The sequence below is a fragment of the Oncorhynchus mykiss genome, chromosome 9, assembly GCF_057628025.1.
Source record: "Oncorhynchus mykiss isolate SJ-2025 chromosome 9, ASM5762802v1, whole genome shotgun sequence".
In the NCBI taxonomy this organism is placed as follows: domain Eukaryota; kingdom Metazoa; phylum Chordata; class Actinopteri; order Salmoniformes; family Salmonidae; genus Oncorhynchus; species Oncorhynchus mykiss.
The window spans coordinates 71,737,399-71,759,190 of record NC_143030.1 but is presented as its reverse complement, the minus strand read 5'-3'; the positions used below and the strand labels follow the sequence as shown (position 1 = coordinate 71,759,190).

General features: G+C 47.0%; 1 protein-coding gene across 3 annotated transcripts in view; it reads left to right on the top strand.

Annotated features, from left to right (window-relative positions):
- Positions 1 to 21,792, top strand: part of l1cama (L1 cell adhesion molecule, paralog a) — a 118,589-nt gene that overhangs the window by 70,591 nt on the left and 26,206 nt on the right. For all 3 annotated transcript variants that reach the window (XM_090185298.1, XM_090185297.1, XM_090185296.1), the window contains exons 5-16: positions 4,595 to 4,717; positions 5,330 to 5,500; positions 7,146 to 7,260; positions 7,529 to 7,713; positions 8,263 to 8,394; positions 8,634 to 8,777; positions 8,881 to 8,992; positions 9,193 to 9,353; positions 9,595 to 9,754; positions 9,859 to 9,983; positions 20,100 to 20,201; positions 21,639 to 21,792. The exon at positions 21,639 to 21,792 is cut by the window's right edge and continues 44 nt beyond it. In XM_090185298.1, coding sequence (XP_090041424.1) covers positions 4,595 to 4,717; positions 5,330 to 5,500; positions 7,146 to 7,260; positions 7,529 to 7,713; positions 8,263 to 8,394; positions 8,634 to 8,777; positions 8,881 to 8,992; positions 9,193 to 9,353; positions 9,595 to 9,754; positions 9,859 to 9,983; positions 20,100 to 20,201; positions 21,639 to 21,792 — 1,684 coding nt within the window. The remainder of the gene's footprint in view (positions 1 to 4,594; positions 4,718 to 5,329; positions 5,501 to 7,145; positions 7,261 to 7,528; positions 7,714 to 8,262; positions 8,395 to 8,633; positions 8,778 to 8,880; positions 8,993 to 9,192; positions 9,354 to 9,594; positions 9,755 to 9,858; positions 9,984 to 20,099; positions 20,202 to 21,638) is intronic.

The following is a 21,792-nucleotide window of genomic DNA, read 5'->3' as shown; positions in this document are numbered from 1 at the left end:
GTAGGCTTGATTATCAACAACGACGAGCCAGCCTACAGGGAGGAGGTGAGGGCCCTCGGAGTGAAGTGTCAGGAAAATAACCTCACACTCAATATCAACAAAGCAAAGGAGATGATCGTGGACTTCAGGAAACAGCAGAGGGAGCAGCCCCATATCCACATCGACAGGACAGTAGTGGAGAAGGTGGAACGTTTTAAGTTCCTCGGCGTACACATCACAGACAAACTGAAATGGTCCATCCACACAGGCAGCGTGGTGAAGAAGGCGCAACAGCACCTCTTCAACCTCAGGAGGCTGAAGAAATTTGGCTTGTCACCAAAAACACTCACAAACCTTTACAGAAGAACAATCGAGAGCATCCTGTCGGGGTGTATCACCGCCTGGTACGGCAACTGCTCCGCCCACAACCGTAAGGCTCTCCAGAGGGTAGTGAGGTCTGCACAACGCATCACCGGGGGCAAACTACCTGCCCTCCAGGACACCTACACCACCTGATGTCACAGGAAGGCCATAAAGATCATCAAGGACAACAACCACCCAAGCCACTACCTGTTCACCCCGCTATAATCCAGAAGGCGAGGTCAGTACAGCTTCTATTTCAAGGCCATCAGACTGTTAAACAACCATCACCAACATTGAGTGGCTGCTGCCAACATACTGACTCAATCTCTAGCCACTTTAATAATAAAAAATGGGATTTAATAAATGTATCACTAGTCACTTTAAACAATGCCACTTTATATAATGTTTACATACCATACATTACTCATCTCATATGTATATACTGTACTCTATACCATCTACTGCATCTTGCCTATGCCGCACGGCCATCACTCATCCATATATTTATATGTACATATTCTTATTCATTCCTTTACACTTGTGTGTATAAGGTAGTTGTTGTGAAATTGTTAGATTACTTGTTAGATGTTACTGCACGGGCGGAACTAGAAGCACAAGCATTTCGCTACACTTGCAATAACATCTGCTAACCATGTGTATGTGACCAATAAAATTTTATTTGATTTGACTCTCTCACAAACACACATGCACGCACACACACAAACTCTTTTCACAAACACAAACATAGAAACACACACACTCTCTTCTCACAAACACACACACATATCTACCTGTATCTCCGGCTCTCTCTCTCCAGAAACCTCCTTCTCAGTTTCCCTGACGACGAGGTCTAGTTGATATCGTGCAGCAACAGAACAGCAACATCTTTAGTTTGCTAGGTCTGCTGGGATTATTAACGATGAGAACAAGAGAGAAGAGAGCACACACACACACACACAGATTATGCGATGACTCACAAAGCATTCAGCATCCTACTTCTGGAGCATAACACTGTTTGCCTGTAAACAAGTGGTCTACTGCTTGCATTCTGAGTTGTGTTGAAAAGGCTTATATCATCAACACTTTGGCTAACGCAACAGGTATTTTGCCTTGTAAACCTTGTCACGGGCATGTATAACACTTATGTTGACATGGGTGTTATGAGTTGACATACATGCTATGAGATGACATTGTCACGCCCTGACCATAGTTTGCTTTGTATGTGTCTATGTTAGTTGCTTGTGTCAGCACAGTTCTTATTATAGCTTCACGGTTGTTATTTGTTTATTGTTTTGTATAGTTTGTTCAAGTGTTCTCTCTTCATTAAATCCACAATGAGCACATTCCACGCTGCATTTTGGTCCTCCGATCCTTCCAGCGGCAGCAGTAGCGGCCAGCATCACAAGACTCCTGGACATGGGAGGAGATTTTGGACGGCAAAGGACCCTGGGAGCAGCCAGGGGAATATCGCCGCCCCAAAGCAGAGCTGGAGGCAGCGAAAGCAGAGAGGCGGCACTACGAGGAGCTAGCAAGGTAGCGCGGCTGGAAGCCCGAGAGGCAGCCTCAAAAATGTCTTGGGGGGGGGGCACAGGGAGAGTGTGGCAGAGTCAGGAGTCAGACCTGAGCCAACTCCCCCTGTTTACCGTAAGGAGCCAAGGAGGGAACCAGAGCCGGTCAGGGCGGTGTTGGAGGTGAGCGAAGCAGAGACAGTGAAGGAGTTAATTTGGAGATTGGAGGAGAGAGTTATGAGGGAGGTGCTGTGTTGGTGCATGAGGCACGACATCCGCCCGACGGAGCGTGTCGGGGAGTTGATGTCACCTGGGTCAGCTCTCCATACTCGTCCTGAGGTGCGTGCTAGTCGTATGATGTAGACTGTGCCAGCCTCACGCACCAGGCCTCCTGTGCACCTCCCTAGCCCTGCACGTCCTGTGCCAGCTCAGCGCTACAGCGCTCCTAGCCGTGCTAACCGTGGCGGGCGTTGTACTGGTCAGGCACCGTGTTATGCGGTGGAACGCACGGTGTCCCCAGTACGCGTGCTTAGCCCGGTGTGCTACATCCCAGCTCCCCACATCTGCCGGGCTAGGGCGAAGATCCAGCCAGGGCGGATGGCGCCAGCCCTGCTCTCACAATCTCCAGTGCACCTTCACGGTCCGGTCTATCCAGTGCCACCTCCACGCACCAGCCCTCCGGTGGCAGCCCCCCGCTCCAGGCTGTCTCTCCGTCTTTTGCCTACAGGTGCTCCCGTCTGTCCTGAGCCACCAGAGTCTCCCGTCTGTCCTGAGCCGCCAGAGTCTCCCATCTCTCCTGAGCCGCCAGAGTCTCCCGTCTGTCCTGAGCCGCCAGAGTCTCCCGTCTGTCCTGAGCCGCCAGAGTCTCCCGTCTGTCCTGAGCCGCCAGAGTTTCCCGTCTGTCCTGAGCCAGCAGAGTCTCCCGTCTGTCCTGAGCCGCCAGAGTCTCTCGTCTGTCCTGAGCCGCCAGAGTCTCCCGTCTGTCCTGAGCCGCCAGAGTTTCCCGTCTGTCCTGAGCCAGCAGAGTCTCCCGTCTGTCCTGAGCCACCAGAGTCGCCAGTCTGTCCTGAGCCGCCAGCCAGCCAGGAGCCTCCTGAGCCGCCAGCCAGCCAGGATCCGCCAGAGCCGCCAGCCAGCCAGGAGCCGCCAGAGCCGCCAGCTAGCCAGGAGCCGCCAGCCAGCCAGGAGCTGCCAGAGCCGCCAGCCAGTCCGGAGCTGCCATTCAGTCCAGAGCTGCCATTCAGTCCGGAGCTGCCCCTCAGTCCTGAGCTACCCTTCAGTCCTGAGCTACCCTTCAGTCCTGAGCTACCCCTCAGTCCTGAGCTGCCCCTCAGTCCTGAGCTGCCCCTCAGTCCTGAGCTGCCCCTCAGTCCGGAGCTGCCCCTCAGTCCTGAGCTGCCCCTCAGTCCGGAGCTGCCCCTCAGTCCTGAGCTGCCCCTCAGTCCGGAGCTGCCCTTCAGTCCTGAGCTGCCCCTCAGTCCGGAGCTGCCCCTCAGTCCTGAGCTGCCCCTCAGTCCGGAGCTGCCCCTCAGTCCTGAGCTGCCCCTCAGTCCGGAGCTGCCCCTCAGTCCTGAGCTGCCCCTCAGTCCTGAGCTGCCCCTCAGTCCAGTGGGGTCCTTTAGCAGGGTTGCCAGTCCAAGGTCGGCGGCGAGGGTCGCCGCTCAAAGGATGCTACTAAAGTGGACTAAGACTATGGTGGAGTGGGGGCCACGTCCAGCGCCAGAGCCACCACTATGGTGAAGTGGGGGCCACGTCCAGCGCCAGAGCCGCCACCGCGGACAGATGCCCACCCAGACCCTCCCCTATAGGTTCAGGTTTTGCGGCCGGAGTCCGCACCTTGGGGGGGTGGGGGGGGGGGGTACTGTCACGCCCTGACCATAGTTTGCTTTGTATGTGTCTATGTTAGTTGCTTGTGTCAGCACAGTTCTTATCATAGCTTCACGGTCGTTATTCATTTATTGTTTTGTATAGTTTGTTCAAGTGTTCTCTGTTCATTAAATTCACGATGAGCACATACCACGCTGCATTTTGGTCCTCCGATCCTTCCAACTACTCCTCCTCCACGACGAGGAGGGCGACGATCGTGACAGACATACGTGCTATGAGTTGACGTACGTGTTGAGTTGACGTACGTGTTATGAGTTGACATGGGTGTTATGAGTTGACATGGGTGTTATGAGTTGACATACGTGCTATGAGTTGACATGGTGTTATGAGTTGACATGGTGTTATGAGTTGCCATACGTGCTATGAGTTGACAATAAACTATTATATGGGATTAAACATGCTCATAACAAGTAATACATACTACATGATTTATACAAGCTCATAACAAGTAATACATACTCCATGATTTATACACGCTCATAACAAGTAATACATACTACATGATTTATACACGCTCATAACAAGTAATACATACTACATGATTTATACAAGCTCATAACAAGTAATACATACTACATGATTTATACAAGCTCATAACAAGTAATACATACTACATGATTTATACACGCTCATAAGAAGTAATACATACTACATGATTTATACAAGCTCATAACAAGTAATACATACTACATGATTTATACATGCTCATAAGAAGTAATACATACTACATGATTTATACATGCTCATAAGAAGTAATACATACTACATGATTTATACACGCTCATAAGAAGTAATACATACTACATGATACCAGCCTCACCTAAAGAGTTACTGACATCGCTCTGTCTCCCTTTCAGATACCCCAGCCCTGCAGAAAGAGCAGAAGGTGAAGAAGAAGGTGGAGGAAGGAGAGAGTGTGGTACTGAAATGTAACCCTCCCTTCAGCACTGTTCCTCCTGTCATCCACTGGATGGACGAGCGTGAGTATCTCTCTCTCTCTGTTTTACTCATCCTTTATCTGCCTCTCCATCTCCTTTGACCATCTGACTTTTCATTGTGTGTTCTTTTTGCTGAATAAAACATAAATAAAATACAGGTATATTCTCCCTCCTTCTCTTCCCCTTCCCCCTACTCTCACTCCCTTCCCCCTACTCTCCCTCCCCGCTCCTACTCTTCTCCCTCCCTTCCCCCTACTCTCCCTCCCCACTCCTACTCTTCTCGCTCCCTTCCCCCTACTCACCTCCCCGCTCCTACTCTTCTCGCTCCCTTCCCCCTACTCTCCCTCCCCACTCCTACTCTTCTCACTCCCTTCCCCCTACTCTCCCTCCCCGCTCCTACTCTTCTCACTCCCTTCCCCCTACTCTCCCTCCCCGCTCCTACTCTTCTCACTCCCTTCCCCCTACTCTCCCTCCCCGCTCCTACTCTTCTCACTCCCTTCCCCCTACTCTCCCTCCCCGCTCCTACTCTTCTCACTCCCTTCCCCCTACTCTCCCTCCCCGCTCCTACTCTTCTCACTCCCTTCCCCCTACCCTCCCTCCCCGCTCCTACTCTTCTCACTCTCTTCTCCCTCCCCTCCCTCCCCTCCCCTCCAGGAATGCATCACATTGAGCTAAATGATCGTGTAACCCAGGGCCGGGACGGGAACCTATACTTCTCTCACGTCACCGTCGATGACACCCGTATTGACTACACCTGTAACGCCCAGTACCTCAGCGCTCGCACCATCCTCTCCAAGGAACCCATCACCATGACTGTTACAACCTGTAAGTACACCGTCACTCACCATGGTAACACAGTACTATAACTGTTATGACCTATAATGCCCAGCACCTCAGCGCTCCAAACAAACTCTTTAAGGAACCCATCATCCTCACCGTCACAACCTGTAAATACTAAACTAGACTGACCTCAGTAACCGTGGTAACACAATGTAGACTGACCTTGGTCACCATGGTAATGCAGTACGAGTCAATCACCCTGACCATGAGTCACCACTAATAATGTCAGTCACCATGGTAACATACGATAGCACCTGAAGGCCATTTGTTAGCTACTGTACCGGTTGTCTCAACCCCTCCCCACATGTTAGTTAAGAAGCCACTCTGATATTGATAAACAGAGACACTGATGGGACCGTAACCCAAGCCAAGGCCACCTGGGGGTATAGGAGCATGTCAGATATCTGTAGTGTTGCCTACAGTAGAGAGGCTAATGAACATAGATGACAAGAAAATAATGTTCTTCTTACTCACGTACATTTTCCCTGACACCCAAAAATACTCGTTACATTTTGAATGCTTAACAGGACAGGAAAATGTTCCAATTCCCACACTTATCAAGAGAACGTCCCTTGTCATCCCTACTGCCTCTGATCTGGTGGACTCACTAAACACAAACGCTTAGTTTGTAAGTTATGTCTGAGTGTTGGAGTGTTCCCCTGACTATCTGTAAATTTAAAAAACAAGAATATCATGCTGTCTGGTTGGCTCAATGTGGAATTTGAAATGATTTATAGCATTTACCCTACTTTACTGTTAATACTTTAGTATACTGAACAAAAATATAAATGCAACATGCAACAATTTCAACGAGTTACAATTCATATAAGGAAATCAGTCCAATTAAATTGACAGCCACTTGACAGCCAGGCCCACCCACTTGACAGCCAGGCCCACCCACTTGACAGCCAGGCCCACCCACTTGACAGCCAGGCCCACCCACTTGACAGCCAGGCCCACCCACTTGACAGCCAGGCCCACCCACTTGACAGCCAGGCCCACCCACTTGACAGCCAGGCCCACCCACTTGACAGCCAGGCCCACCCACTTGACAGCCAGGCCCACCCACTTGACAGCCAGGCCCAGCCACTTGACAGCCAGGCCCACCCACTTGACAGCCAGGCCCACCCACTTGACAGCCAGGCCCAGCCACTTGACAGCCAGGCCCAGCCAATCAGAATGAGTTTTTCCAAACAAAAGGGTTTTATTACAGACAAATACTCCTCAGCTGCACCTGTGTAATGATAATGCTGTTCAATCAGCTTCTTGATATGACACACCTGTCAGGTGGATGGATTATCTTAGCAAAGGAGAATGCTCACTAACAGGGATGTAAACAAATTTGTGCACAACATTTGAGAAAAATAGGCTTTTGTGGGTATGGAACATTTTTGGGATCTTTTAATTTCAGATCATGAAACATGGGACCAACACTTCACATGTTACTTTCATATTTTTGTTCAGTGTATATTTAAAACCAAATACTTTCAGACTTTTACTCAAGTAGTATTTTACTGGGTGATTTTCACTTTGACTTTAGTCATTTTCTATCAAGGTATCTTTACTTTTACATTTTCTACCACTGTATGAACCTCTGTTCCTGTCTGTCTCTCTCTCTCTCTCTCACCAGCTAACTCAGTGGTTCGGAGCCGAAGGCCCCAGATGATGAGGCCCTCGGGGAGCCACAGCACTTACCACGCCCTCCGGGGCCAGAGCCTGGAGCTAGAGTGCATCGTCCAGGGCCTGTAAGTCTAACTCTCTCTCTGTCTGTGCACAGGCATGGCTAGGTCAATCAAAGCAAGCCTATTAGATGTTCCTCTTGACCTATCTTGCCTCTTTTTCGCTCCCTCTCCCCCTCTCCTTCTCTTTCTTCCTCTCTTTCTCTCTTTCCCTTCCTCCTCCACACCTCCCTTCCTTCCCCTCTACCTCCCTTCACTCCCCCTCTCCCTCCCTCCACTCCCCCTCTTGGCTCCACCATCCCACCCTCCCTCTTCGCACTCCCTCCCCCTCCAGCCCTACCCCTACAGTCCAGTGGGTGAGGAAGGACGGTCAGCTGTCCGAGTCCCGTACGTCCAGACATCTGTTTGACCGTCTGCTGCGCATCAGTAACATCTCAGATAGCGACGGGGGAGAGTACCAGTGTTCAGTCAACAACTCACAGGGCAAGGTCACACACACCTACACCGTTAGCGTCGAAGGTAAACAAGACAACACACACACACACTGTTTCCTCTCTCGTTTACCTGCTAAGGTTACTGCTGTGGCTGTGTGTTGATGTGTTTTCCACTATGCCCTCATGCGTTACAGTATGTACATATGATCTTGTGTGTTGTGTGTCATACTGCTGTTGTCTGTTGATGCTTTTCTATGTGATGTATAACATTATTGTTGTCTATTCTGTCTGTTGTGTTCTATGCTGTCTGCTGTGTTCTGTGCTGTCTGTTGTGTTCTGTGCTGTATGTTGTGTTCTGTGCTGTATGTTGTGTTCTGTGCTGTCTGTTGTGTTCTATGCTGTCTGTTGTGTTCTATGCTGTCTGTGGTGTTCTGTGTTGTCTGCTGTGTTCTATGCTGTCTGCTGTGTTGTATGCTGTCTGTTGTGTTGTATGCTGTCTGTTGCTGTCTATGAGGTATGTTGCTGTCTAGCAGGTCTGTTGTCTATGAGGTCTGTTGTTGTCTATGCTGTCTGTTTAACTAATTGCATATTGATGGTTTGTGTTGTGTATAATGCTGTGCTGTTTGTTGCGCAGCGGCTCCATACTGGACCAAGGAGCCAGTAAGCCAGCTCTATGCCCCAGGAGAGACGGTGAGACTGGACTGTCAGGCTGATGGCATCCCGTCTCCTGCTGTCGCCTGGAGCATCAACGGAAAACCCATCACAGGTGTGGAATAACGCACGTTACTCTTACACATACAGTTGACCTATGCATTAACAAGGTTTAGCAACAAACTCAGCTTATTACACCTGCTAATGATGTGCTTAGGTCAAATTAGAATCTTTCGGCTATTACCAACTCTAAAAATATAACTTAAAATGTAATTTTTCCTCATGACTATGCCAGTCAGTATTGGTAGGATGCTGTGATGACTTGCTCTAATGTGTGTGTGTGTCTCTCCCCAGGCATAGACCCAACCCCTAGGCGTACTGTGAGAGATGGAGCTCTGATTCTGAGAGATGTGGTCTTCACTGATACAGCAGTCTACCAGTGTCAGGCCCACAACAAACACGGAACCATCCTAGTCAATACCTACATCTTCGTCATCGGTGAGGGGGAGCTGTGTGTGTGTGTGTGTGTGTGTGTGTGTGTGTTGTGTGTCAACAACAAATATGTCACATTGATAAACCTGTACCTTGTATCCTGTTCCAGAACTGCCTCCTCAGATCCTGAATGCTGACGGACAGAAGTACAACTTCACAGAGGGACAGAAGGCTGTACTGCAGTGTCAGACCTTCGGCTCTCCCAGACCTAAAGTAACATGGTAAGACACACACCTGTATGAGTATATATTGTGTTCTATTCTAAGAAACGATCTTGTTTAATTAGATTCAGATAGTCTTCCATTAAGGAAGGAATGTGTCTTCTTTGGCAACCAGTCAGCCAAAATGCTGCCTTTAGGATGCTTAACGAGGGTCTGGGTTTCCCACCCTCTCTGGCTGTGTTTCTGTATTTCCTATCCAGGGAGAGGAACAGCAGCGCTTCTCTACTGGCTGAGCCCAGGGTTAACCTGCTGACCAATGGAAACCTCCAGATCACCAACGTCTCCCACGGCGACGAGGGCCTGTACACCTGCTCCGTTAGCAACACCAACCTGTCAATCAACGCTGACCTGGATGTGCTGAGTGAGTAGGCCATGAAACACACACACTCCTCAAACCCTGCCTGCACCTGTCTCTGTAACCCTCCCCTCCCTCTTTACGCTCTCTCTCATCATCTCTCTCTCTCCCCATCTTTCTCCCACTCTCTCTCCTCATCTCTTTCTCTCCCCATCTCTCTCCCACTCTCACTCCTCATCTCTCTCTCTCCTCATCTCTCTCCCACTCTCTCTCCTCATATCTATCTCTCCTCATCTCTCTCTCTCAGACAGGACAGTGATCCTGTCTCCTCCTGGGTCTCTGCTTGTTCAGCCTGGTAAGACGGCCATCTTTACCTGCCTGGCACAGGTGGACCCCAAACTGACCCCTCCGCACATTCAGTGGAAGAGGAGCGGACAGGAACTCTTTCAGTCATACGCCGAGGACAAGTAAGGACATATTTACTGTGTGTCTGTGTCCGAGAAGGCTGTGTGTGTGTGTGTAATGACAATGATCTCAATCACGATCGTGACCAAGAATACATTATTTCCAGGTACACATTTGAGGGCCCAGACCTGATTGTGGCCAATGTGCAGACAGAAGACGAGGGTGTTTACACCTGTGAGGTCATCACCAACCTGGACAGGGTTGAGGCCAGCGGGTCCATCATTATAGTCGGTATGGAAATATCTATTGTATTATTTTTTATTGTATTCTCTTCTATTCTATGAAGAAGACATTTTTAAAATTATTTTTTAAATTTAACCTTTCTTTAACTAGGCAAGTCAGTTAAGAACAAATTCTTACTTACAATGTCGGCCTACCAGGGAACAGATTTTTACCTTGTCAGCTCAGGGATTCAATCCACCAACCTTTATGGTTACTGGCCCAACGCTCTAACCCCTAGGCTACCTGCCCCATTTCATGTCCCATTTCAACATATGTGGTATAATGCTGCTTCTAACCCTGTGTTCCCTCATGTTTGTTTTGTATACGGTCCGTTATTGTGGGCTCGGTCATTTGTGTTGTATTTTGTGATTTACTTGAGTAAACACGTTGATTACTCATATCTGCTGTCCTGCTCCTGACTCTCTACACCAGCTACACACAGACCGATACAATGCTGTGTTGTATTATGTAGTAATAGGTTAATGCTGTGTTGTATTATGTAGTAATAGGTTAATGTTGTGTGCAGTGTAGTAATAGGTTAATGCTGTGTGCAGTGTAGTAATAGGTTAATGCTGTGTGCAGTGTAGTAATAGGTTAATGCTGTGTTGTATTATGTAGTAATAGGTTAATGTTGTGTGCAGTGTAGTAATAGGTTAATGTTGTGTGCAGTGTAGTAATAGGTTAATGCTGTGTGCAGTGTAGTAATAGGTTAATGATGTGTGCAGTGTAGTAATAGGTTAATGCTGTGTGCGGTGTAGTAATAGGTTAATGCTGTGTGCAGTGTAGTAATAGGTTAATGTTGTGTGCAGTGTAGTAATAGGTTAATGCTGTGTTGTATTATGTAGTAATAGGTTAATGCTGTGTGCAGTGTAGTAATAGGTTAATGCTGTGTGCAGTGTAGTAATAGGTTAATACTGTGTGCAGTGTAGTAATAGGTTAATGCTGTGTGCAGTGTAGTAATAGGTTAATGCTGTGTGCAGTGTAGTAATAGGTTAATGCTGTGTGCAGTGTAGTAATAGGTTAATGCTGTGTGCAGTGTAGTAATAGGTTAATGCTGTGTTGTATTATGTAGTAATAGGTTAATGCTGTGTGCAGTGTAGTAATAGATTAATGCTGTGTGCAGTGTAGTAATAGGTTAATGCTGTGTGCAGTGTAGTAATAGGTTAATGCTGTGTGCAGTGTAGTAATAGGTTAATGCTGTGTGCAGTGTAGTAATAGGTTAATGCTGTGTGCAGTGTAGTAATAGGTTAATGCTGTGTTGTATTATGTAGTAATAGGTTAATGCTGTGTGCAGTGTAGTAATAGGTTAATGTTGTGTGCAGTGTAGTAATAGGTTAATGCTGTGTGCAGTGTAGTAATAGGTTAATGCTGTGTTGTATTATGTAGTAATAGGTTAATGCTGTGTGCAGTGTAGTAATAGGTTAATGCTGTGTTGTATTATGTAGTAATAGGTTAATGCTGTGTTGTATTATGTAGTAATAGGTTAATGCTGTGTGCAGTGTAGTAATAGGTTAATGCTGTGTGCAGTGTAGTAATAGGTTAATGTTGTGTGCAGTGTAGTAATAGGTTAATGCTGTGTGCAGTGTAGTAATAGGTTAATGCTGTGTGCAGTGTAGTAATAGGTTAATGTTGTGTGCAGTGTAGTAATAGGTTAATGCTGTGTGCAGTGTAGTAATAGGTTAATGCTGTGTGCAGTGTAGTAATAGGTTAATGCTGTGTGCAGTGTAGTAATAGGTTAATGTTGTGTGCAGTGTAGTAATAGGTTAATGCTGTGTGCAGTGTAGTAATAGGTTAATGCTGTGTGCAGTGTAGTAATAGGTTAATGCTGTGTTGTATTATGTAGTAATAGGTTAATGCTGTGTGCAGTGTAGTAATAGGTTAATGTTGTGTGCAGTGTAGTAATAGGTTAATGCTGTGTGCAGTGTAGTAATAGGTTAATGCTGTGTTGTATTATGTAGTAATAGGTTAATGCTGTGTGCAGTGTAGTAATAGGTTAATGCTGTGTTGTATTATGTAGTAATAGGTTAATGCTGTGTTGTATTATGTAGTAATAGGTTAATGCTGTGTGCAGTGTAGTAATAGGTTAATGCTGTGTGCAGTGTAGTAATAGGTTAATGCTGTGTTGTATTATGTAGTAATAGGTTAATGCTGTGTGCAGTGTAGTAATAGGTTAATGCTGTGTGCAGTGTAGTAATAGGTTAATGCTGTGTTGTATTATGTAGTAATAGGTTAATGCTGTGTGCAGTGTAGTGTACTCTACAGCAGTGGGGACTCAGTCCGGCGTTAAACTTACTCCTGAAAGTTGTAATAGTAGAAAGCACAACGTGCAATTTCGGGTCGTGCATCATCCGTTCCTCTTGTCATTTTAGTTAATGCATACCTTCATACTGAAATGATTGGCCCCCTTGACCAAAAGTATGTGGACACCTGGTCGTTGAACAGCTCATTCCAAAATCATGGGCATTAATACAGAAATTGGAATTGGTCCCCCCTTTGCTGGTAGAACAGCCTCCACTCTTCTGGGAAGGCTTTCCACTAGATGTTGGAACATTGCTGCAGGGACTTGCTTCCATTCAGCCACAAGAGCATTACTGAGGTCGGGTGCTGATGTTGGGCGATTAGGCATGGCTCGCAGTGGGCGTTCCAATTCATCCCAAAGGTGTTCGATGGGGTTGAGGTCAGGGCACTGTGCAGGCCAGTCAAGTTCTTCCACACTGATCTCAACAAACCATTTCTGTGTGGACCTCGCTTTGTGCACGGGTCATTGTCGTGCACGGGTCATTGTCGTGCACGGGTCATTGTCATGCACAGGAAAGGGCATTCCCCAAACTGTTGCCGCAGCGTTAAGATTTCCCTTCACTGGAACTAAGGGGCCTTGCCTGAACCATGAAAAACAGCCCCCGATCATTATTCCTCTTCCACAAAACTTTACTATGCATCCTGGCATCAGCCATACCCAGTTTAGTCCGTTGGACTGCCAGAGAACGCGTTTCCACTGCTCCAGAGTCCAATGGCGGTGAACTTTACACCACTTCAGCCGACACTTGCGCATGGTGATCTTAGGCTTGTGTGTGGCTGCACGGCTATGGAAACCCATTTCAGGTAGCTCCCGACAAACAGTTATTGTGCTGATGTTCCTTCAAGAGGCTGTTTGGAACTCAGTAGTGGGTGTTGCAAACAAGGACAGACAATTTTGACACGTTACGCTCTTTAGCACAGATTCGTCTAGAATGTCGTATGCTGTAGCATTAAGATTTCCCTGCTTCCATTCAGCCACAAGAGCATTAGTGAGGTCGGGCACTGATGTTGGGGGATTAGGCCTGGCACGCAGTCGGCATTCCAATTCATCCCAAAGGTGTTCGATGGGGTTAAGGTTCTTGAGGTTCTTCCACACTGATCTCGACAAACCATTTCTGTATGGACCTCGCTTTGTGCACGGTGGCATTGTCATGCTGAAACAGGAAGGGCCTTTCCCCAAACTGTTCCCACAAAGTTGGAAGCACAAAACTGTCTAGAATGTCATTGTATGCTGTGGCGTTAAGATTTCCCTTCACCCTAAATCAAATCAAATCAAATTTTATTTGTCACATACACATGGTTAGCAGATGTTAATGCGAGTGTAGCGAAATGCTTGTGCTTCTAGTTCCGACAATGCAGTAATAACAAGTAATCTAACTAACAATTCCAAAACTACTGTCTTGTACACAGTGTAAGGGGATAACGAATATGTACATAAGGATATATGAATGAGTGATGGTACAGAGCAGCATAGGCAAGATACAGTAGATGGTATCGGGTACAGTATGTACAAATGAGATGAGTATGTAAACAAAGTGGCATAGTATAGTATAAAGTGGCTAGTGATACATGTATTACATAAGGATACCGTCGATGATATAGAGTACAGTATATACGTATGCATATGAGATGAATAATGTAGGGTAAGTAACATTTATATAAGGTAGCATTGTTTAAAGTGGCTAGTGATATATTTACATCATTTCCCATCAATTCCCATTATTAAAGTGGCTGGAGTTGAGTCAGTGTCAGTGTGTTGGCAGCAGCCACTCAGTGTTAGTGGTGGCTGTTTAACAGTCTGATGGCCTTGAGATAGAAGCTGTTTTTCAGTCTCTCGGTCCCAGCTTTGATGCACCTGTACTGACCTCGCCTTCTGGATGATAGCGGGGTGAACAGGCAGTGGCTCGGGTGGTTGATGTCCTTGATGATCTTTATGGCCTTCCTGTGACATCGGGTGGTGTAGGTGTCCTGGAGGGCAGGTAGTTTGCCCCCGGTGATGCGTTGTGCAGACCTCACTACCCTCTGGAGAGCCTTACGGTTGAGGGCGGTGCAGTTGCCATACCAGGCGGTGATACAGCCCGCCAGGATGCTCTCGATTGTGCATCTGTAGAAGTTTGTGAGTGCTTTTGGTGACAAGCCGAATTTCTTCAGCCTCCTGAGGTTGAAGAGGCGCTGCTGCGCCTTCTTCACGATGCTGTCTGTGTGAGTGGACCAATTCAGTTTGTCTGTGATGTGTATGCCGAGGAACTTAAAACTTGCTACCCTCTCCACTACTGTTCCATCGATGTGGATAGGGGGGTGTTCCCTCTGCTGTTTCCTGAAGTCCACAATCATCTCCTTAGTTTTGTTGACGTTGAGTGTGAGGTTGTTTTCCTGACACCACACTCCGAGGGCCCTCACCTCCTCCCTGTAGGCCGTCTCATCGTTGTTGGTTCTACAAGCCCACATAGAGGTATCCACAGACACCATTAAAAGGGCTTGGGAACAAGAACTTGGCTCAGAAATCTCAGATGAGGACTGGGTAGAAGCTCTCAGGAATATAAACCACAGTTCAGTGAATGCCAGACACAACCTTGTACAGTTTAACCTGTCTACGATATTGGTTCCCAATTGGGGATCAACCCTCCCACGTGCAGCTGAAACGGTGGCGCATGGAACGCAAAAATATTCTTAAAAATATTTAACCTCCACACATTAACAAGTCCAATAGCTCAAATGAAAGATAAACATCTTGTTCATCTAGCCAGCAAGTCAGATTTCTAAAATGTTTTACGGCGAAAACATAGCACATATATATGTAAAACCACCACCAGACACTGCTCATTTCAATAGCCAAAACATGCAATCAACAAACGCAGGATTAAAAAATAAATCGCTCACTAACCTTTTGAAAATCTTCATCAGATGACAGTAATATGACATATTACACAGTACATATTTTTTTTTTTCAATAATATGCCATTTATATCCATAAATGTCCATTTACAGTGAGTTCACCTTCAGAAATTACTCAAAAATGCCCGCAGGAAATCTATGTAGCGCGGCAAGATAACGTAAATAGACATCATAAACTTTGACTAAATATACATGTTCTACATATAGTTAGAAAGATACACTGCTTCTTTATGCAACCGCTGTGTTAGATTTATTTTTAACGTTACAGAAATCGCACACTATTCCATATGCTGAGACAGCGCTCAGTTCCAAGCTACATTTCCACGTAATGTTGGAGTCAACAGAAACACAGATTTAAGCATAAATATTCCCTTACCTTCGATGGTCTTCGTTCAGAATGTTCTGGAAGGCTTCATACTTACCCAATACATCGTTTGGTTTCAAGTCTTGCATCTTTGTATTAGCTACTGCTAATAACATCAGCTGAAATGCACCCAAAACGTCCTCTGGTCCGGATAAGTTGCGCATCAAAACTTCAAAATTACACATTATGTGTCGACTAAACAGGTCAAACTAAGTGCAGAAGCAAGCTTTATGATGTTTTAGACGTGCAAAACAAACTTCAATTCAATCGGCCATCGTCTGCCCTTCTCTTGAGTGCTGGAAACAAAGGAATGGCTGGGACCAATTCGCGCCCATACGCACAGCCTATCACAGCCCGGGATTTGAACGGTTTGAAGCTCTAATGAAAGAGGACATCTAGCGGAAGAGATAGAAAGTGTCCCCAGAATCATAGCTGGTTGGGAAGGGTGGGGGCCATGACGTCAAAGTTGCTCCAACTTTCATGGCCACAAAAACTAGTTTGGAAGAATGCCTGCCCTGTGAGTTCTGCTATACCTACAGACATAATTCCAACGGTTTTAGAATCTTTAGAGTGTTTTCTATCCAATAATAATTTTTATTTGCATATATTAACAATTTTTGACAGATTTTTTTTCCAGTTTACTAGGGGTACCCAATCTCTCCAAAGGGGGCGTATGTCTGCCATATCCTTAACAGGTTTTAAGGTGATACACAGGTTACATTACTCAAAAGTAAAACTGCATAAAATATTCCCAGACACCTCACCACTGTGTGAGAGGTGCAAGAAGGATGAGGGGACGTTGACCCACTTATTCTGGACATGTCCTAAATTACATGTTTACTGGGCTCTCATTTTTGATTATTTATCTAGAGCCTTTGATAGAGTTCTAGCCCCAGACCCATTGACCGCTCTGTTTGGTACAGTTGATGGGAATAATCACGAAGGGAAAGCTGTCTCTCTTTGTACTCTATTAGCCAAAAGGCTCATATTGCAATTTTGGAAACTGGAGACTGTACCTACCTTTGAAATGTGGTTACGGGATTTAGGGAATGTAATCCATATGGAAAAGATTCGATACAATACCTCCAATAGAATTCCAATGTTTTACAAAATATGGCAGCCGATACTGGATAAATGGTCTAGTCCCGCTTCATAACTGGGTTGACGATCTGCTGCTACTCTGTGCTGTACTCCACTCAATATTTATTTTTGGCTGAACTACACTGCTTGTAATGACTAAATGCTGTCTTCCTATACATGTACCACCTAATAGGATTTTGTGTATGTGTGAGTTAAATTTTGTTTTGTCCTCTAAATTGGCCATCCCATTCAACAGTACAATGAATGTCATTGTTAGTATTGCTGTCTTTTTTATTAGATTTTTTATTGTAAAATAATAAACATATTATTTAAAAAAAATGTTTCTTCACTGGAACTAAGGGGCCTTGCCCAAACCATGAAAAAGCGCCAGACCATTATTCATCCTCCCCCAAACTTTACAGTTGGCACTATGCATTAGGGCAGGTAGCATTCTCCTGGCTTCCGCCAAACCCAGATTCGTCCATCGGACTGCCAGATGGTGACGCATGATTCATCACTCCAACAGTGGCAAGCGTCCACATCACTCCAATGGAGGCGAGCTTCCACATCACTCCAATGGAGGTGAGCGTCCACACCACTCCAATGGAGGTGAGCGTCCACACCACTCCAATGGAGGCGAGCTTCCACACCACTCCAATGGAGGTGAGCTTCCACACCACTCCAATGGAGGCGAGCTTCCACACCACTCCAATGGAGGTGAGCTTCCACACCACTCCGACGGAGGCGAGCTTCCACACCACTCCAATGGAGGCGAGCTTCCACACCACTCCAATGGAGGTGAGCGTCCACACCACTCCAATGGAGGTGAGCGTCCACACCACTCCAATGGAGGTGAGCGTCCACACCACTCCAACGGAGGCGAGCTTCCACACCACTCCAATGGAGGTGAGCGTCCACACCACTCCAACGGAGGCGAGCTTCCACATCACTCCAATGGAGGTGAGCGTCCACACCACTCCAATGGAGGTGAGCGTCCACACCACTCCAACGGAGGCGAGCGTCCACACCACTCCAATGGAGGTGAGCGTCCACACCACTCCAACGGAGGTGAGCGTCCACACCACTCCAATGGAGGCGAGCTTCCACACCACTCCAATGGAGGTGAGCTTCCACACCACTCCAACGGAGGCGAGCTTCCACACCACTCCAATGGAGGCGAGCTTCCACACCACTCCAATGGAGGTGAGCGTCCACACCACTCCAATGGAGGCGAGCTTCCACACCACTCCAATGGAGGCGAGCTTCCACACCACTCCAATGGAGGCGAGCTTCCACACCACTCCAATGGAGGTGAGCTTCCACACCACTCCAATGGAGGCGAGCTTCCACACCACTCCAATGGAGGCGAGCTTCCACACCACTCCAATGGAGGTGAGCTTCCACACCACTCCAATGGAGGTGAGCTTCCACACCACTCCAATGGAGGCGAGCTTCCACACCACTCCAATGGAGGTGAGCTTCCACACCACTCCAATGGAGGTGAGCTTCCACACCACTCCAATGGAGGTGAGCTTCCACACCACTCCAATGGAGGCGAGCTTCCACACCACTCCAATGGAGGCGAGCTTCCACACCACTCCAAAGGAGGCGAGCTTCCACACCACTCCAATGGAGGTGAGCTTCCACACCACTCCAATGGAGGTGAGCTTCCACACCACTCCAATGGAGGCGAGCTTCCACACCACTCCAATGGAGGCGAGCTTCCACACCACTCCAATGGAGGCGAGCTTCCACATCACTCCAATGGAGGTGAGCGTCCACATCACTCCAATGGAGGCGAGCTTCCACACCACTCCAATGGAGGCGAGCTTCCACACCACTCCAATGGAGGCGAGCTTCCACACCACTCCAATGGAGGCGAGCTTCCACACCACTCCAATGGAGGCGAGCTTCCACACCACTCCAATGGAGGCGAGCTTCCACACCACTCCAATGGAGGCGAGCTTCCACACCACTCCAGCTGACACTTGACATAGCGCGTGGTGATTTTAGGCTTATGCGCGGCTGCTCAGCCATGAAAATCCATTTCATGAAGCTCCCGTTGCTTCGAGAGGCAGTTGCAACAGAGGATAGATGATTTTCACGTGCTACGCACTTCAGCACTCGCCAGTCCCGTTCTGTGAGCTTGTGTGGCCTACCACTTCGCAGATAAGCCGTTGTTGGCCCTAGACGTTTCCACTTCACAATAACAGCACTTACAGTTGACCGGGGCAGATCTAGCAGGGCAGACATTTTACGAACTTGTTGGAAAGGTGGCATCCTATGACGGTATCTCTTCAGTAAAGCCTTTCTACTGCCAATGTTTTCTATGGAGATTGCATGGCTGTGTGTTCGACTTTACACACCTGTCATTTGAAAGGGTGTCCACATACTTTTGTGTATATTGTTTGCTTAGAAAAATTTAGAAATTATTAGTTTTGGAAAGGCAGTGCAGGTTTAGTGGAGAGGGAATCAATGGGACAGCCAAGGAGAAACCAAAACAAACAACAGGCCCTCTTCAACAGCCCACCGGAGCTGCATCTCTGAATGGTCAGTCACTCCATTGGAGCTGCTTCTCTGAATGGTCAGTCACTCCATTGGAGCTGCTTCTCTGAATGGTCAGTCACTCCATTGGAGCTGCTTCTCTGAATGGTCAGTCACTCCATTGGAGCTGCTTCTCTGAATGGTCAGTCACTCCATTTGAGCTGCTTCTCTGAATGGTCAGTCACTCCATTGGTGCTGCTCCTCTGAATGGTCAGTCACTCCATTGGAGCTGCTTCTCTGAATGGTCAGTCACTCCATTGGAGCTGCTCCTCTGAATGGTCAGTCACTCCATTGCCAGTAGCGTAACACCCACGTGAATAATAAAATAGAAGACATCAGAACTTTAAAATAACACATGGAATCATGTAGTAACCAAAAAAAGTGTTAAACAAATCAAAATATATTTGTGATTTTTAGTAGCCACTCTTTGCCTTGATGACAGCTTTGCACACTCTTGGCATTCTCTCAACCAGCTTCATGAGGTAGTCACCTGGAATGCATTTAAATTAACAGGTGTGCCTTGTTAAAAGTTAATTTGTCAATTGTCTTTCCTTAATGCGTTTGAGCCAATCAGATACGACAGTTAAGTGTGTTCATAAATTCCCTCTGGAGTTACAGAGTGCACTCCAGGCGTTCGTAAATTCAGAGCGTTGGAGGGTACAGAGGGCCAAGGAGTAGGGTTCATCCGAGCTGACCTTACAATGGCAGTCAAGCACCCAAGCTATCTAAAGTTAGTTAGCTGGCTTGCTAGCTACTTGCAGATACAAATGAGAGAACACCTCACTCTGACCGTTTTACTCGCCCTAGCAGAGCTGATTAGGCTGTGCAAGGCAGAAACCAAAAGGTGCACCGAGTGGGAGCCCCTGGACTGACTTTGGGAAACCCTGAATATGTTCTGTTAACGATGTCTTTAATATACCTCTCTGTGTTTCTCCCTCTTCCAGACCGACCAGACCCCCCCACCCAGCTCCAGGTCTCTGACCCTAAGGACCGCAATGTCACCCTGAGTTGGACCGCAGGAGATGACCACAACAGCCCTGTCATAGGTAGTCTAACAACCAACACACTGACACTAGAATGAACACAACATGACCACAACCACCCTGCAGTTGGCTGACAACCAACACACTGACACTAGAATGACCACAACATGACCACAACCACCCTGCAGTAGGCTCACAACCAAGTCATGGAGACATAACATGCACAGTTTGAGCTACTCCAGGAAGAGACGTTGCAGGCTAGCTCAATGCTCAATGCTCTCTTATTGAGTAATTCAAGTTGAAGGCCGACCGGGGTACCGCAGGCTTTCATTAGAAACACAATCATCCTTATTAACTTCTTATTAACTTCTTCTCTGTGCGATTTTAAAATAATTAGTTCAAGGACATACATCTGGTACCATGATTGTAATTTATTTTATATTTATTTACACAAAGATTGACCACGAAGTGTGCCATTATTCAATTCACTATAATGTGCTGCTAACAATGCCTGCAGTACTGCGGTCGGCCTTGAACCTCCGTGGCTTAAATGAGATGGGGCAGTCATTCTCCCCTGCTCTCAACAGACACTGATCCCTGAGCTTGAGCTTGCCTAGCTGGCCCAATGGAACCAATCAAACAGCCCCAACAGTGCTAATTGCAAACCCTGCCTATCTGCCTATCTGTCACCTCAGGCAAGCTCAATCAAATGCTCAGAATGATTAGAACCCAGGTCTGATTGATACTACAGCCCTGTAATGCTTTAAACTACAAACCCATAGCTGTCCTATCATGTATCTCCCCTGGGAGAGTATTAGTTTCAGATGACCGCAGCTGTCCAGGCCTGAGACAGAATAGACACTGCTGCCTGACTTTGATAACAACATCACTTTGAGTTACCAACCCCATACCATACAATCATTACATCATCATATCTCTCCTGAGAGCACGGAAGTCTGTTTTCTCATTACATGGACTGAGTGATTTCTGCATTGTCATATGTTACTTCATCTCTTCTGCTTAGTGGTTAAGTCATTGGACCATTGGACCCCTGCATTGTCACTGATTCTCTCTCTCTCTTCTCTCTCTTTTCTCTCCTCTATTTTCTCTCTCTTCTCTCCTCTTTTTCTCTCTCTCTTTTCTCTTTCATTTCTCTCTCTCTCTCTTTTCTCTTTCTTTTCTCTCTCTCTTTCTTTTCTCTCTCTCTCTATTTTCTCTTTCTTTTCTCTCTCTCTCTTTTCTCTTTCTCCTCTCTCTCTTCTCTCTCGCTCTCTCTTCTCTCACGCTCTCTTTTCTCTCTTCTCTCTCTTTTGTCTCTCTTTTGTCTTTTCTCTCGCTCTCTCTTTTTTCTCTCGCTCTCTTTTTTCTCTCGCTCTCTCTTTTCTCTCGCTCTCTCTTTTTTCTCGCTCTCTCTTTTCTCTCTCTCTTTTCTCTCTCCTCTCTCTTTTTATTTCTCTTTTCTCTCTCTCTCTCTCTCTCTCTCTCTCTCTCCCTCTCCAGTGTTTGTGGTGGAGTTTGAAGATGGTGACTCGAAGGAGCGGGGTTGGGAGGAGCTGAAGAGAGTCAGTGGAACTCATGAGAGCGTGACCATTTCTCTGCAACCATACGTGTCCTACCGCTTCCGGGTCATCTCCATCAACAACATCGGGAAGAG